General features: G+C 39.9%; 1 protein-coding gene across 1 annotated transcript in view; it reads left to right on the top strand.

Moving 5' to 3' along the window:
• dnah9l (dynein, axonemal, heavy polypeptide 9 like) overlaps positions 1 to 15,642 on the top strand; it is a 429,781-nt gene that overhangs the window by 232,432 nt on the left and 181,707 nt on the right. The window contains exons 51-52 of the mRNA XM_060828114.1: positions 8,323 to 8,484; positions 11,635 to 11,828. Coding sequence (XP_060684097.1) covers positions 8,323 to 8,484; positions 11,635 to 11,828 — 356 coding nt within the window. The remainder of the gene's footprint in view (positions 1 to 8,322; positions 8,485 to 11,634; positions 11,829 to 15,642) is intronic.

Genomic DNA, 15,642 nt, shown 5'->3' with positions numbered 1-15,642 from the left:
GAAGAATAACACCTACATAACATCTTCTGAAACAACGGGTACCCAAAAAGCACAGTCCTTCGATACCTACACAACACTTCCAAACGCACTGGCCACACTGCCACTCATTAAGGACCTATCAGAAATGACTACCAGACTACTCGGATACCTGGGTATCATGGTAGCCCACAAACAAATTAACACACTACAACAGACACTAACAAGTATAAAGGATCCCATACCCACAACCAAAAGGATCAACATTTCTATACAAAATACCATGTAAAGGGTGCCAAAAACACTACATTGGGCAAACAGGAACGAAATTAGCCATCAGAGTTCACAAACACCAACTAGCCGCCAAGAGACATGCCAGCTATCACTTGTATCCATACATACAGATAATGAAGGACACTAATTCAACTGGGGCAATGCATCCATCCCAGGACAAACCCAACAGAGACATGCACGAGAATTCCTGGAAGCCTGGCACTCAGCTCGGAACTCCATTAACAAACACGTAGAGCTCGACCCCATGTATCAACCACTAAGAAACAAAACCAACAACTAAACTGGAAATGACACCACTAACCCCAGTAAATCCAGACACATAAATATCAAGTGGGACAGAACACCAATGCTTCACTAGAGGCGCACTGCTGATGTTACCTAGAATGATGATGAAATGTCTGTGAACAAACTTATTAGCTCAGCAAAACATCGATTTCACTGCTCGTTGGATGCTGCCTGAACTGCTGTGCTCTTCCAGCACCACTGATCCAGAATCTGGTTTCCAGCATCTGCAGTCATTGTTTTTACCTAATCAAGTCAACAACCTCATCTACAACCTGAGCTACAAATCTTCTCAAATTTAGGATTAGAATTAGAATCCCTACAGTGTGGAACAGGTTCTTCAGCGCAACAAGTCCACACCAACCCTCCATAAAAGTAACCCACTCGTTCCCCTACCCTATATTTACCCCTGACTAATGTACCTCTTCTACACATCCCTGAACACAATGGGCAATTTAGCATGGCCAATTCACCTAACCTGCACATTTTTGGATTGTGGGAGGAAACCAGAGCATCTGAAGGAAACCCACACAGATACGGGGAGAATGTGCAAACTCCACACAGATAGTTGCTTGAGGCTGGAATCGAACCTGGGTCCCTGGTGCTCTGAGACAGCAGTACTAACCACTGAGCCACTGTGCTGCCCCATTTCTATGTTCATGTATTGCCAAAACGTGATTATTTAGCTCAGTGCTGATGACTCCAGCATGTCACTGCACAAAGCAACAATGAAGTTTTGGCAATGGTAATCAGTCCGAAATGTGAAGTGAGTGTTTCTTTTAAGCCTCCTCAGGTCCCCAAGAACACAAATGCGAATCTCCCCTCAAGTTGATTCATTCCATGTGATATCAAGAAATGGCTGAACACATTGGACATAATGAAAGCCCCAACAAAATCCCAGCCAGTGCTGAAGAACCTGTGCTCCCCAAAACTAACTGCACCTTAGCCAAGCTGCAACTCTGTCATTGACCCAACAGTAGAAAATTGTCAAAATATGTCATGTACAAAGAGCGGACAAATCAGTTACCACCCCATTAGTTTACTCTCAATCATCAACATAGGGATCGAGAATGTCTTTGATATTTCTATTTATGTATCATTATTCACCAATAACCTGCTGAGTGATGTTCAGTTCCGATATTGCCAGGGCTATTCAACACCAGATCACATTGCAGTCTTAGCCCAAAGTTCTAGAGTTGAAGTCAGAGCAGCAGTTAGTCTACTTGTCTACTTTACCCCTCTATCCCAGAGACCCTAAGACATACAACCACTTATACAGATAATCTTCATTACCTGTGCAGTTAAAATGAAATTTCATAGCAAAGGGAAAAGATTGTTATGTTTAAAAATAAAAGTGTTGCTGTATGGAGATACAAGCCTTTCAAAAAGTGCTGAAGTAACATCACTTTACATTGAATGGAATATGCCTTTGAATTAAGGATTACACTTTCATAAAATGTCCTGTGATCTGTCTATTTCAAACACTGAGGCCGGGACGAAAATAACACTGTATTGACTTTATACCTTGACGAAAGCAGGTAACTAAGAAGTGGAGGGGTGGGGTCTGGGGGAAGGTAGGTGCAATAGGTGGATGGAGGTGGGGGTAAAGGTGATAGGTCAGAGGGAAGGGTGGAGTGGATGGGTGGGAAAGAAAATGGACAAATGGGACACGTTATGAGATTGTACTGAACTGGAAGGTTGGAACTGGGATAAGGTGGGGAGAGGGGAAATGAGGAACTAGTGAAATCCAATTGATGCCATGGAGTTGGCGGGTCCCAAGGCAGAAGATGAGGCATTTTTCCTCCAGGCATCAGGCAGTAAGAGAGTGGGAATGGAGGAGGCCCAGTACCTGCATGTCCTCGGCAGAGTGGGAGGGGGAGTTGAAGTGTTCGGTCATAGGGCTGTGCAGATGTCCTGGAGAAGTTCCCTAAAGTGCTCTGCAAGAAGGCGTCCTGTCTCCCCAATGTAGAGGGGACTGCATTGGGAGCATCGATTACAATAAGTGATATTTGTGGATGTGCAGGTGAAACTTTGATGGATGTGGAAGGCTGCTTTGGGGCCTTGGATGGAGGTGAGGCGGGGCAGGTTTTGCAATTCCTGCAGTGGCAGGGGAAGGTGCCAGGAGGAGAGGGTGGGTTGTTGGTGGGTCATGGATCTGACCAGGTAGTCACGGAGGGAATGGTCTTTGCAGAAAGCGGATAAGGGTGGAGAGGGAAATATATCCCTGGTTTGTAGGTGGCGGAAATGTCGGCGGATGATATGGCTTACGCGGCGGTTGGTGGGGTGAAAGGTTAAGACCAGGAGGGTTCTGTCCTTGTTGCAGTTGGAGGGGTGGGATTTGAGGACGGAGGTGTGAGACGTGGATGAGATGCGTTAGAGGGCATCCTCAACCATGTGGGAAGGGAAGTTGTGGTCTTGAAAGAAGGAGGCCATTTGATGTGTTCTAAGGTGGAACTGGTCCTCCTAGGAGCAGAAACAGTGGAGGAATTGGGAATAAGGGATAGCATTTTTGCAGGAGGCAGATGGGAGGAGGTATAATCCTGGTAGCTGTGGGAGTTGGTGGGTTTGTAGAAAATATCAGTATTGAATGGGTCACCATTGATGGAGACTTTTGAACTTTATTCCTTGTTAGCTGGAGCTGAAATTCTTTAAACTTCAAAATTCTTCTGGTATTAGACATTTAGCATCTTTCCTCAATCCAAGTTGAGTTCTTCAAACAACAAATAGGTTGAAGTTTGGAATTGAATCAAGGTCATTAGTGCTCAAAGGATAAACATCTGTATTTTATCAAGTTAAGAAACGTAAACATTGTAGTGTGAGCCCTTATGGTGCAGTGATAGTGTCCCTATCTTTGGTGCTGTAAGCTTAGGTTCATGTCCCACCTTTTCAAGAAATCTGTAATACCATTGGGGCCCTCTTGTTGTACAGAGATAGAGTCCTTACCTCTGGACTGAGAGGCTTAGATTCAAGTCCCATCTGCTCCAGAGGTGTAATAATGTCTCTGTACAGATTGGTTAAATAAAAAATCATTCAGTAAACATTGTAGTGTGGACTCTAATGGTGTGGTGTTAATGTTCCTACCTCTGAACCAGTCGGCCCAGGTTTAAGTCCCACCTTCTCTAGAGATTTGTAATAATATATCTGAGCAGGTTGGTTAGAAAAATATTGAAATGTTAAAATGGAGCCCTCTTATGGCGCAGTGATAGTGTACCTCCTCTTGGACTTGGGAGGCCATTGTTCCCTCCCAATGAGATGTGTAATGATATCTCTGAACAGGTTGATTTTAAAAATAGGTTCAATTAAAACAATTTTTTAAAAAATTGAACATTGTAATTGCCACATCCCCCTCACCTTTCCCCCGCCCTCACTTTTGATGACTCGCATTGCCCATGATGTGATTTGCTTGTAAATATTTGTTTGGCTACATGGATGATTACTGGTGGTGGTTAAAAGAAAAAAAAAATAGTGATTTTGATTGTGGGTAAGCTGCTCAGTCGTGCATAATAGCACTTCTGTGTATGGAAATAAAAAGAAAACATTGTAATTGAGTGTTTCTTGTGGCACAGTAGTAGTGTCCCTACCTCTGAACAAGCTAGGCCCAGGGTCAAGTCCCATCTGCTCCAGAAATGTGTAATCACATCTCTGATCAGGTTGATTAGGAAATATCTAAACATTGTCGTTACCAGAGATAGTGGTTTGGTGACTGGGGAGGGAAAAAAAAACATTGTTATGTTTAAGAACACTTCAGGGTATAAAATAACATTGTAGTTACTGACATTTTAAGCATAGATAAAGGTAAGTCAAAAGAAATACTGACAGACTTAAGAATATACTCCCAGGAACCTATCAATATTTTACATTTTTGGAGATCTTTTGGAAATTTACAGGCCAGGGAAACCTGAGACAAAATCATGGGCATTGTGCGCTAAATGATGTAATATTCCCTAATGATACAACACCTTATATCCTACAACTCAGCATAAACAATAGCTCAGTGGTTCTGAGTCATTAATTCTGTAAGTTTTAGAGGACAACCTCACAAGCAAAATATTTATTTACCTGTTTCCTGAGTAATTTGCCATGGTCCAACCACAAAACCTTTAAAGTCCACTAATGAAGTTGTTTAACAATTTGTATATTCTCTCCCTTTTGACACTATGCCTGCTCTGTTGTCTCAGAAATATGTTAGGGTTTTATAATTGGCATTGGACCCAAAACAGACATATTGTTATCAGGAATAGCTGTGTGATCTAGCCACCCTGTATCGTAAATGGTTTTGGCCATATTAGGAGCAGGAGCGATGTGGTAATTGATGCTGTATTTTTATCTAAACCTGTCATCCTATTCCCAGCAGAGGTCCCCATAAATCAGTCACCCTTGTGATGCTTACACACTTTGTGTCATATTTTTCATTTCCTTGAAAGATGAGATATATTCTTTTCATTGGAATCAATGATGGTTTAAATAAAACATAGATAACACAGAATATTAAACATGAAATGTCTTGACAACACTTAGATTTATAGATTCATACATTGCAGAAAAGGTCCTTTGGCCTATCAAGTCTGCATCAACATAATTCCCACCAAAAGTGTGCTAATCCCAATTCACTGCATTCATCTTATATTCCTGAATGCTTTGATATTTGAAGTCTTATTCAAATATTTTTTAAAGGTTGTAAGGTGCCGGCCTCTACTACCTTCCCAGGCAGTGCATTCTTGATTCCCACCACCCGCTGAATGAAAAAGTTATTTCCCAAATCCCCTCTAAATATCCTGCCTCTTACCCTAAAATTGTGCCCCCTCATGATTGACCCCTCAACCAACAGCTGCTGTCCATTCATTCTGTCCATACCCCTCGTAATCTTATACACCTCAGTCTTCTCTACTCTAGACAAAACAATCCAAACCTATCCAGTCTCTCTGTATAGTTCAATTTCTCCATCCCAAGCCATCCTTGTGAAACTCCACTGCACTCACTCTAGTGCTATCACATCCTTCCTGTAGTGAGGTGACCAGAACTGTACAAATGACTCCAGTTATGGCTTGACCAATGCTCTGTACATTCCAACATTATCTCCTTGCTTTTATACCTTATGCATGATTGATAAAAGCAAATGTTCCATAACATATAACTGTTAAAAGTGAGAAAAAGCCAATTATTTCCGCAGGGTTGCTTCTGATTTTCTGTAGATGCCAAAAATTTCAAGTGTCAATCAACACCACTTTAAATGGATGTAGCCCCTTTCATGAGGTGAAATATTCCAAGACTTTAGAGTGTTATCAAATAACATTTGACTTCAAGGAGCTATTAGGGCATGTGACCAAAGCTTGACTATAGCAATGGCTAAGTGCTAAGCAAGTGTACCTTAAAAGATCAGAGAGAAGTTAGGAGCCAGGGAGATTTAGGGAAGTAGTTTCAGAGTTGAGGACCTTGGACAGCTAAAGGTATGGTTGCCACTCGTAGATTAACTAAATTAGGGGCTACACAAATCTCAGGAATGATGTAATTTATAAAGACAGGGAATTAGTGTAGTTTAAAATGAGAATGAAATTTTTAATATATGACCCATCGCAGGAGCAGGAGTAAGTGCATATATAATGAGTAAACAGGACTTCTGCAAGTTAGCATACAGGCAGCAGAGTTTTGGCTGAACTGAAACTTGGGGAATGTGGAAGGAGAACAATGGAATAATGAAGCTTAAAGGTAACAAAGACAGAGATTAGCAATGCATTGGGTTTGAAGTGGAGGTAGTTATTTTTTGAGATAAAGCGGGTATTGAGTTGGCAGCTTAGCATGGAGTCAAATGACTCCCAAGATACTAATGATGAGGTTAAGTATTTGGCCTTTTCAATGGTGAAAGGTTAAAAATCACATTATACCGGGCTATAGTCCGGGTTGTAGTTTACTTGGAAGCACTAGCTTTCAGAGTGCTCCTCATTCATCAGGTGGTTGTGGAGAATAAGATTGTAAGACGCAGAATTTATAGCAAAAGTTTACAGTGTGATGTAACTGAAATTATATATTGAAAAAGACCTGAATTGTTTGTTAAGTTTCTCATTTTTTAGAATGGCCATGTTGGTTTCAGTTCTTTCATATGTAAATTACAAAACTTCTTTTAAAAGTTACATTCTCAAGTGAACTTTAACAATTGGTGACATGTCGGCCTAGGTAAGGTATTGAAGGTGCTAGCTCCCTGTGAGGCTGTCTGTGCCACGATGTTCAGACTGATTCTAATCTAAAAAACGGATTTACAGAATCTTACATGGATTCATGCAGTTTTTGAACAAATTAAAATGTAATTCTGCAAGTGCAAATTCACCCCACAAACTTATATGCGTGTGTGTGTGTCTGTGTGTGTGTGTGTGTGTGTGTGTGTGTGTGTGTGTGTGTGTGTGTCTGTGTTGGGGGGGGGGAGGTGCAAGGCGCGTTGTACTTATGAGTGCCTGTGGGAGGGTGCATATATAGTGCACTGGGGTCACCTGTAGTGTGATATGAGCCCAAGGGTCCGGTTGGGCCATCCCCATGGCTACCGAACTTGGCTATCTGCCTCTGCTCGACCACTTTTCATTGTTGCTTGTCCTGAAGTCTGCCTTGGAGGACGGTCATCCAAAGGTCCAAGGTCGAATGTTCCGGACTGCTGAAGTGTTCTCCGACTGGGAGGGAACGCTCCTGTCTGTTGATTGCTCTACGGCGTCCATTCATCCATTGCCGTAGCCTCTGTTTGGTCTTGCCAATGTACCATGCCTCAGGGCATCCTTGCCTGCAGCGTATGAGATAGACAACGTTGTCTGAGTCACATAAGTACCTTCCACGTTCATGGTGGGAGCTGTCCCCACGCATAATGGTGGTAACAGTGTCAACACTCTGACAGGTCTTGCAGCGTCTACCATGACAAGGTTGTATGGTATTCTTCTGAAAGCCGGGCAGTTTGCCTACAAACAATGGTTTGGTGGCTGTTTAAAGGTGAGAAGTGGAGGAGTGGGGAAGGTCTTGGCAAGGTGCTCATCCTCATTGATATTGTGTTGCAGGCTGCGAAGAACGTGACATAGTTTTTCGGCTCCTGGAAAGTACAGGGATTAGAATCACTCTGACCATTGTGGCACAGACAGCCTCACGGAGCTAACACCTTCAATAGCTTATCTGGGTAGACACGTCACCAATTGTTAAAGTTTACTTGAGAATGTAAGTTTTAAAAAAATGTTTTGCGATTTACATATGAAAGAACTGAAACCAACATGGTCATTCTAAAAGATGAGAGACTTAACAAACAATCCAGGTCTTTTTCAACATATAATTTCAGTTAGATCACACTGTAAACTTTTGCTATAAGTTCTGTGTCTTGCAATCTTATTCTCCACAATCACCTGATGAAGAAGCAGCACTCCAAAAGCTAGTGCTTCCAAATAAACCTGTTGGCCTATAACCTGGTGTTGTGTGATTTTTAACTTTGTACACCCCAGTCCAACACCAGCACCTTGAAATCAGTGGTGAAACCATCCCCATCATTAATCTTCTGTTGATTTCAAGGTATGTCTACTAATGAAAATTGCCTGAGGGGAAAAAAAAATCAATTTTACGTATGGTACTGGTGTGTCAGCAGAATATATCACTTATGTTTCTCCCATTATAAAATAAAATGCAAAGTGACTTACTTGGAGCAAGACTACAGGCAGTCCTTTTGGATGTGTCTTATTTTTACAAAAACTCACAAATAATCATTTTTATTTTCAGAAGACTTGTCAGCATTCTTGTTGTTTTGGTTTCTAGGGTATACTATTTGCAACTTCGGATTGTGTTCGGTTACCTTCAGATGTGATCCATTTATGGCTTCATGAATCATCCAGAGTCTATGCTGACAAACTCATGGAAGAAAAAGATATTGAACACTTCTACAAAATCCTTATGGATACTGCAAAGAGATACTTTGAGGTACAATGTAATGTTGTAACATTTGAATACAGATTTTTATGACCGCTTCATAAATTTTCTCCTCAGTGCAGAATAGTATCCAAACATCAACATTGATGTAGAAGCCCATTTTCTCATGGCTGTAAACTATATGTTTCTTTTAAAAAATAAATTATTAGCAATCCTAAAATAACAACTTATTTTGCAAGAGTCTTTAAGTTATAGAGTCATACAGCAAGTAAACAGACCCTTCAGTCCAACCAGTCCATGCAAACCATAATCCCAAATTGAACTAGTCCGACCTGCCTGCGTTTGGCCCATATCCCTCCAAGCATTTCTTATTCATGTATTTATCTGAATACCTTTAAACATTATAGCCGCTTTATGTAAACAAAAATGCCCTTAATGTTTTTTTTAAATTTTTCTCCTCTCATCTTAAAATATATGCCCCCAGTCTTGAAATCCCTTAATGTAGGAAAAAGATACCTGCTATTCACCTTATCTATACCCCTCATTATTTTATAAATCTTTATAAGGTCTTTTCTCAACAGAGCAGGCAACCTAAGTTCCATTTGTTGGTGGTAGGGGATGTTTTTATAAGATATATATGAACATACCAATTAGGAGTAGAAATTAGTCATTTGGCCCCTCGAGCTTGCTCTGCCATTGAATAATGTTTCAAGAAATCTGTTGAAGTCTGACAGAACAATTTACATCGAAGAGAGTGCTTGGTATCTTAGACTTTGAAACATGGAAGTATTTGCTTTCTGGAAACAGGAAATTTCATCTTGGCTTCAGAAAGTGGGAAAACTCTGGATAAGATGGGAAATCCACCATTTAGAGATAAAAAGGTGGGAAAACTCTGAAAATGTGGGAAAACACAATAAACAGTAGAGAGATACAGTGCTATCAGCAAACTGAATTAAAAAGCTTTAAAGCAGTAATTTATTACCGAACAACCAAGTTAAAGCTTTATTGAATAATTCAGGATAATATAACAGAAATTCAAGGGTTCACTAATTTCTGAAAGTCCAAATTAAGAAGGTTTGTGCTCATGAACATGATCCCATACAGGATGTAATTTTAAAGATCCAACATACAAACATTTCCAGTACTGAACAGCTGCTTTATATTGTCCTACATTGTATTCCGACTTGCAAACAAATGAACTTGCAAATGGGCTGTAGAATGGAATCCATTCACAATGCAGGGATTATCTGTAGAGTTAAAACATCTGGCAAATAATAGAAATGCAGCAACATTGTTTACAAAGTCTAACAAACTCTTCAGTCATTCAAGTCAAGAGCACAAACTTTAAAAAATAACTGTAATTATAAAGCAGTACTAAAATTATATAATTATTAAATTATACAGATTTAAACATGCCTCACAGAAGTATGTCTAATCGTACATTGAAAAGAAGTAGAGAAAGGCACATATACAGCACAAAATCAGATTCTGTTGAGTCCACATTTCTTAAAATTTAGAATTGCCTCAAAATTAAACACAAAGACTAAAGCTGAGCAAATGAAGTGCTCATTTAATGTTGCACCATTTAGCCTTTTCCCACTATAACATTGGTCCATTATTGAGTCCTGAAATCTTGTTCAATGTCGTGATATTCCATCATATTTCTAACTTGTGCCTTGTGGATGATGAACAGACTTTGGTGAATCAAGAGGTGTGTTATTTGCTGCAGATTCCTGGCCTCTGATCCGACCTTGCAGCCACTGTTTTTATATGGCTAGTTCAGTTCAATTTCTGGTCAATGGTGACTCCCAAGATGTTGACAGTGGGGAATTCAGTGATGATAATGCTGTTTAATGTCCAAGGATGATAGTTTGATTTTGTCTTGTTGGAGATGGTCAGTGCCATTTAAGTGTGGAATGAAATGCAGTTATTCACTGCAAAAGGAAAAATCCAGAGTATTTCTGAAATGGTGACAAGTTGGGAAGTGTTGATGTAAAAAGGGATCTGGGGTTCAGATCTTTATAAATCCATGATCAATACCATGAGAAATCAGCTACTATGATCATAAGTTGAAACAAATTGACAATTTAATAAATCTTGAAGCTGTAACTGCTCAGCTAAAACATTTGCCCCCTTTTTAAAATCTGTTTTGACCCAACATTCAGAACTGTAAAACAAAAACAGAAATTGCTAGAGAAAGCAGATTTAATGTATTGGGTCTGGTGATTCTTCGCCTCAAGTTCAGATGAAGAGCGGAACCTGGGTAGCACTGCTACTTGATACTTACCATTTAAGATACTTTAGCCTCAAGTTGGCTTTCTTCACAGAATTCCTGTCATTAAGTCATCCTCTCTAACACTGACCATGACACAGCTATGCTACTCGCACTCTGATTGCACTGGCAATTCATGGGGTTTCATTTAGATGGCAGCACCAGCAATGACTTCTTTCATGGCTGCGTTTAGAATATGCCACCCAGGATTTTTCTGTATTCTGGATTTTGAATCCCATCAGTTGGACCTCCTGTTCAGAAGAAAATTCAACCATTAAGTTTTGCTTTCAATTTAAAGAAAGATGTAAGGCAAATAAATCATTTATTATCTCATCTACTAGCTAGGCATATACTAATTTGATTAAATTTAATCATAGGAAGAATGTTGTGAAACTTGAAAGGGTTCAGAAAAGATTTACAAGAATGCTGCCAGGGTTGGAGGGTTTGAGCTATAGGAAGAAACTGAACGGCCTGAGGCTGTTTTCCCAGGAGCATCGGAGGCTGAGCGCTGACCTAATAGAGGCTTATAAAATCATGAGGGGCAAGGATAGGGTAAATCAACAAGGTCTCTTCCTGGGGTGGGGGAGTCCAGAACTAGAGGGCATAGGTTTAGGGTGAAAGGGGAAAGATTTAAAAGGGACCAAAGGGGCAACTTTTTCACACAAAGGGTGGTGTGTTGATGGAATGGTGGAGGCTGGTACCATTACAACATTTAAAAGGTTTCTAGATGGCTGTATGAATAGGAAGGATTTAGAGGGAAAGGGCCAGGTACTGGCAAATGGGATTAGATTAATTTAGGATATCTGGTCAGCATGGACAAGTTGGACTGAAGGATCAGTTTCCATGCTGTACTTCTCTATGACTCTAATGGCTGAACATAAGAATCTTACATGAATGCTACTAATCCATGTTGTTATTTCTGATTTTAGGTTATTGATGAACATATTTTAACCCAAAAGCCATTGATTTACTGCCACTTTGCCCAAGGTGTTGGAGAACCCAGATATTTGCCTGTAACCAGTTGGAAAAAGCTACATAGAATTCTTACAGATGCCCTGGAGCATTATAATGAACTGCATGCAGTGATGAACCTTGTCCTATTCAAAGAAGCAATGCAACATATGTAAGTACAATTGACTACAGGAAGTTTTTTAAAACCAGTTTTTTTTTCGTTATCGTTCTCTAGTTTTCTTCCATCTCCCCTCATGCCAATGAAACTAAAGTGCTGATCACCAAACTTTCTTTCTTGGTTCCCATGTTAGTTGATATGTTAAACATTTCATTCTTTTCAGATATAGTCTTTCTCTTAATGATTATGGGTGACTATAATGTGCAACTAAACTGAATGTCAAATTTGCAATGGAGATCTGGATGATAAGTTCATAGAATGCTTTCAAGATTGTTTCTAGAACATGCTGTTGTAAGAAACTATCATAGAACATGTTACGTTAGACTTGGTACAGTGTAATTAACAACCTTAGAGTAAATGCACCCATAGAGAGCAGTGACCAAATATGATAGAACTTTATAAACAGTTTGAAAGGGAGAAGATTGGACCTAAGACTAATAGTTTTAACCTTAAATAGGGTAATTATGTGGGTAATGAAAACTGAGCTAGCTGTAGTGAACTGATATATTAGGGTAGGGAATATCTCAAAAGTGAAGCATTCGTAGACATTTAATGGGATATTTCAGAAGACTCACAATAAGTATATTCCAACTGTAAAGAAAAATATCTATAAGTAGGACCCATTATTCGTGGTTAACTAAACAAGTTATGAAAAGCATCAGAAAATAGCATATACCTAGGCAAAGGTAAGCCACAGGTAAGGTGATTGCTTAGAATATAAAAAATGAACAGAAGGTTCATTGAGGCAGAACTCTTGAGTATGGCCAGAAGCTAGCTAGGAATGTAAAAATGGATCACAAGAGATTCTGCAGATACTTAATAAAGAAAACAATAAGTAAAGTGAGGTTTTGCCTTCTAGAGAGTGAAAATTGGGAGTGAAAAATAGATAGTAAGGAAATAGCAGGTGAAGTGAATGAATATTTTACATCTGTCCTTACAATAGAAGATACAAAACCATTCTATTGAGAGCTGCAAATCAGGAATTGGATAGCAGAGAGAACCGAATGAAATTTCAATCACCAGAGAAGCTAAGTATCCTGATGGAACAGTAGGCTGACAATTTTCTGAATCCTAATGGACCATGTCTTTGCCATGTTGTCTGTGTTTTTCTTTCAATTTGATTCTATAAATAACTTCCTTGGTTAAGCATGGTTGAATTACCCTTTCCTTTCTGGAATGTATCTTCACCATGAGTCATGAACTATTTTCTTAAATGTCTGCCTTCCTTCTCAACCATCTTTTTCTGAGATACCCCTTTCCCAGTCCATTCCAGCCAACTCTACTCTCATTTTTTTCTAATTACCTTTATTTAAGTTCAGCACTGTTGTTTCCAACCCATGTTTCTCATGCTCAAACTGAACTTTAAATTCTTCAATGTTATGGTCACTGTTTCTTGGGTGAGTTTTTTTTTTACTCTGGGATCATTTATTAAACCATCCTCACTATGTCTTAACAGACCCCAAGTAGCATTTTCCCTGATAATCCACAACAATTGCTCTCAGAAACTGTCTCTAATACATTCGATGAACTTTTCCATATGACTATCTCTGCTAATTTGATTTTCCTAATCTCCATAAAAACTAAAGATAGAAATGTCATTATTGATTCACAGTGCTACCTTTCCACCTGAATCTAGATTCCTAATCTACTTTAATGTCATATACCCGCCAATGTGCAGGACTAGTTCTTCTCATCTTGTGATAAGTCTTTGCAATGGCTGCCACATCGTATAAACTTACTTCAAGGAGATGAGATTGAGTAGGATAGGCCTGTGTTCATTGGAATTTAGAAGAATGAGAACTGAGCTTATTGAAGCATACAGGATTCTTAGAGGACCTGGATGTAGGTTTGCTCGCTGAGCTTGAAGATTTGTTTCCAGATGTTTCATTATCCTACTAGGTAACATCTTCAGTGGGCCTCAGGCAAAGCACTGCTGAAGATTCTTGCTTTCTATTTATATGTTTGGGTTTCTTTGGGTTAGTGATGTCATTTCCTGTGGTGATATTATTTCCTGTGGTGAAGTCACTTCCTGTTCCTTTTCTCAGGGGGTAGTAGGTAAGGTCTAACTCAATGTGTTTGTTGATAGAGTCCCGGTTGGAATGCAATTCTTCCAGGAATTCTCTTACGTGTCTCTGTTTGACTTGTCCTAGGATGGATGCGTTGCCCCAGTCAAAATGGTGTCCTTCATCATCCGTATGTGAGAATACTAGTGAGAGAGGGTCATGTCTTTTTGTGGCTAGTTGGTGTTCATGTATCCTGGTAGCTAGTTTTCTGCCTGTTTGTCTGATGTAGTGTTTGTTAAAGTCCTTGCACGGTATTTTGTAAATGACATTAGTTTTGCTCGTTGTCTGTATAGGGTCTTTCAAGTTCATTAGCTGTTGTTTTAGTGTGTTGGTGGGTTTGTGGGCTACCATGATGCCAAGGGGTCTGAGTAGTCTAGCAGTCATTTCTGAGATATCTTTGATGTAGGGGAGAGTGGATATGGATTCTGGACATGTTTTGTCTGCTTGTTTGGGTTTGTTGCTGAGAAATCAGTGGACTGTGTTATTGGGTACTCCTTCTTTTTGAATTCCTCTGTGCTGCAGTGTGTGTTGGCTCATTGAAATAATGTTCTGATGCAGCTTTGTTTGTGAGTGTTGGGATGATTGCTTCTGTAGTTCAATATTTGGCCCATATGTGTTGTTTTCCTGTAGACGCTGGTTTGAAGCTCCCCATTGACTGTTCGCTCTACTGTGATATCTGGAATGGTAGTTTGTTGTTGTTTTCCTTCACTTTCATGAATTTTCTGCCAGTAAGGGTATTATTGATGGTCTTGAAGGTTTCCTCTAATTTGTTTTGTTTAGTGATGACAAAGGCGTCATCCATGTAACGGACCCAAAGTTTGGGTTGGATGGTTGGCAGAGTCAAGGCTCTGCATTACTGCTTCTGCTAAGAACCCTGATATCGGAGATCCCTATACAGACAACACGCAAAATTAATGTTATTTACAAAATATCATGCAAGAACTGTAACAGACAAAAGATATACAGATTTTCAATCAGTAAGGAAATCAAGTGTTATGGGGAAAGGACAGGAACGTCCCCTGAGAATCTTGTATGTTTCAATAAGGTCACCTTTCATTTCGTCAACATTTCAATGAGTACAGACCCAATCTACTCATCCTTTCCTCATTAAATAGTCCCTTCATACCTGGTTATCAGCCAAGTGAATCTTCACTGATCTGCCTTCAATATTGAGGTGATGATATATGTTTACACAGTCGATTGCATGAAGATTGTCATCTCCCAAATCACATTGTAAATAAGTGTGACCTATCTAAAATTTGCATCAGAATTTGACAATCCATTGAACAACTCAATACTGTACTTGGCTGTTAAATTTGAACTTCAGGTTATACAGTTGCAAGATGCCATACACAAGAAGGTGAGCACTTCGGGGACATTAGGTGAGCACTTCGGGGACAGTGACCACAACTCGGTGACTTTTACTTTAGTGATGGAGAGGGATAAGTGTGCGCCGCAGGGCAAGAGTTATAGCTGGGGGCAGGGAAATTATGATGCAGTGAGGCATGACTTAGGATGTGTGGATTGGAAAAACAGGCTTCAAGAGAAGAACACTAATGAGATGTGGGGATTGTTCAAGGAGCAGCTACTACGTGTCCTCGATAAGTATGTACCAGTCAGGCATGGTGTAAAGGGCCTTGTGAGGCAGCCGTGGTTTAGTAAGGAATTGGAATCCCTTGTGAAAGGGAAGAAGGCGGCATATGTAAAGATGAGGTGTGAAGGTTCAGTTGGGGCGATAGAGAGTT

This window comes from Hemiscyllium ocellatum, chromosome 7, assembly GCF_020745735.1.
Source record: "Hemiscyllium ocellatum isolate sHemOce1 chromosome 7, sHemOce1.pat.X.cur, whole genome shotgun sequence".
NCBI classification, from domain to species: domain Eukaryota; kingdom Metazoa; phylum Chordata; class Chondrichthyes; order Orectolobiformes; family Hemiscylliidae; genus Hemiscyllium; species Hemiscyllium ocellatum.
The sequence above is the reverse complement of the archived record's forward strand: the minus strand, read 5'-3'. Positions and strand labels throughout refer to the sequence as shown.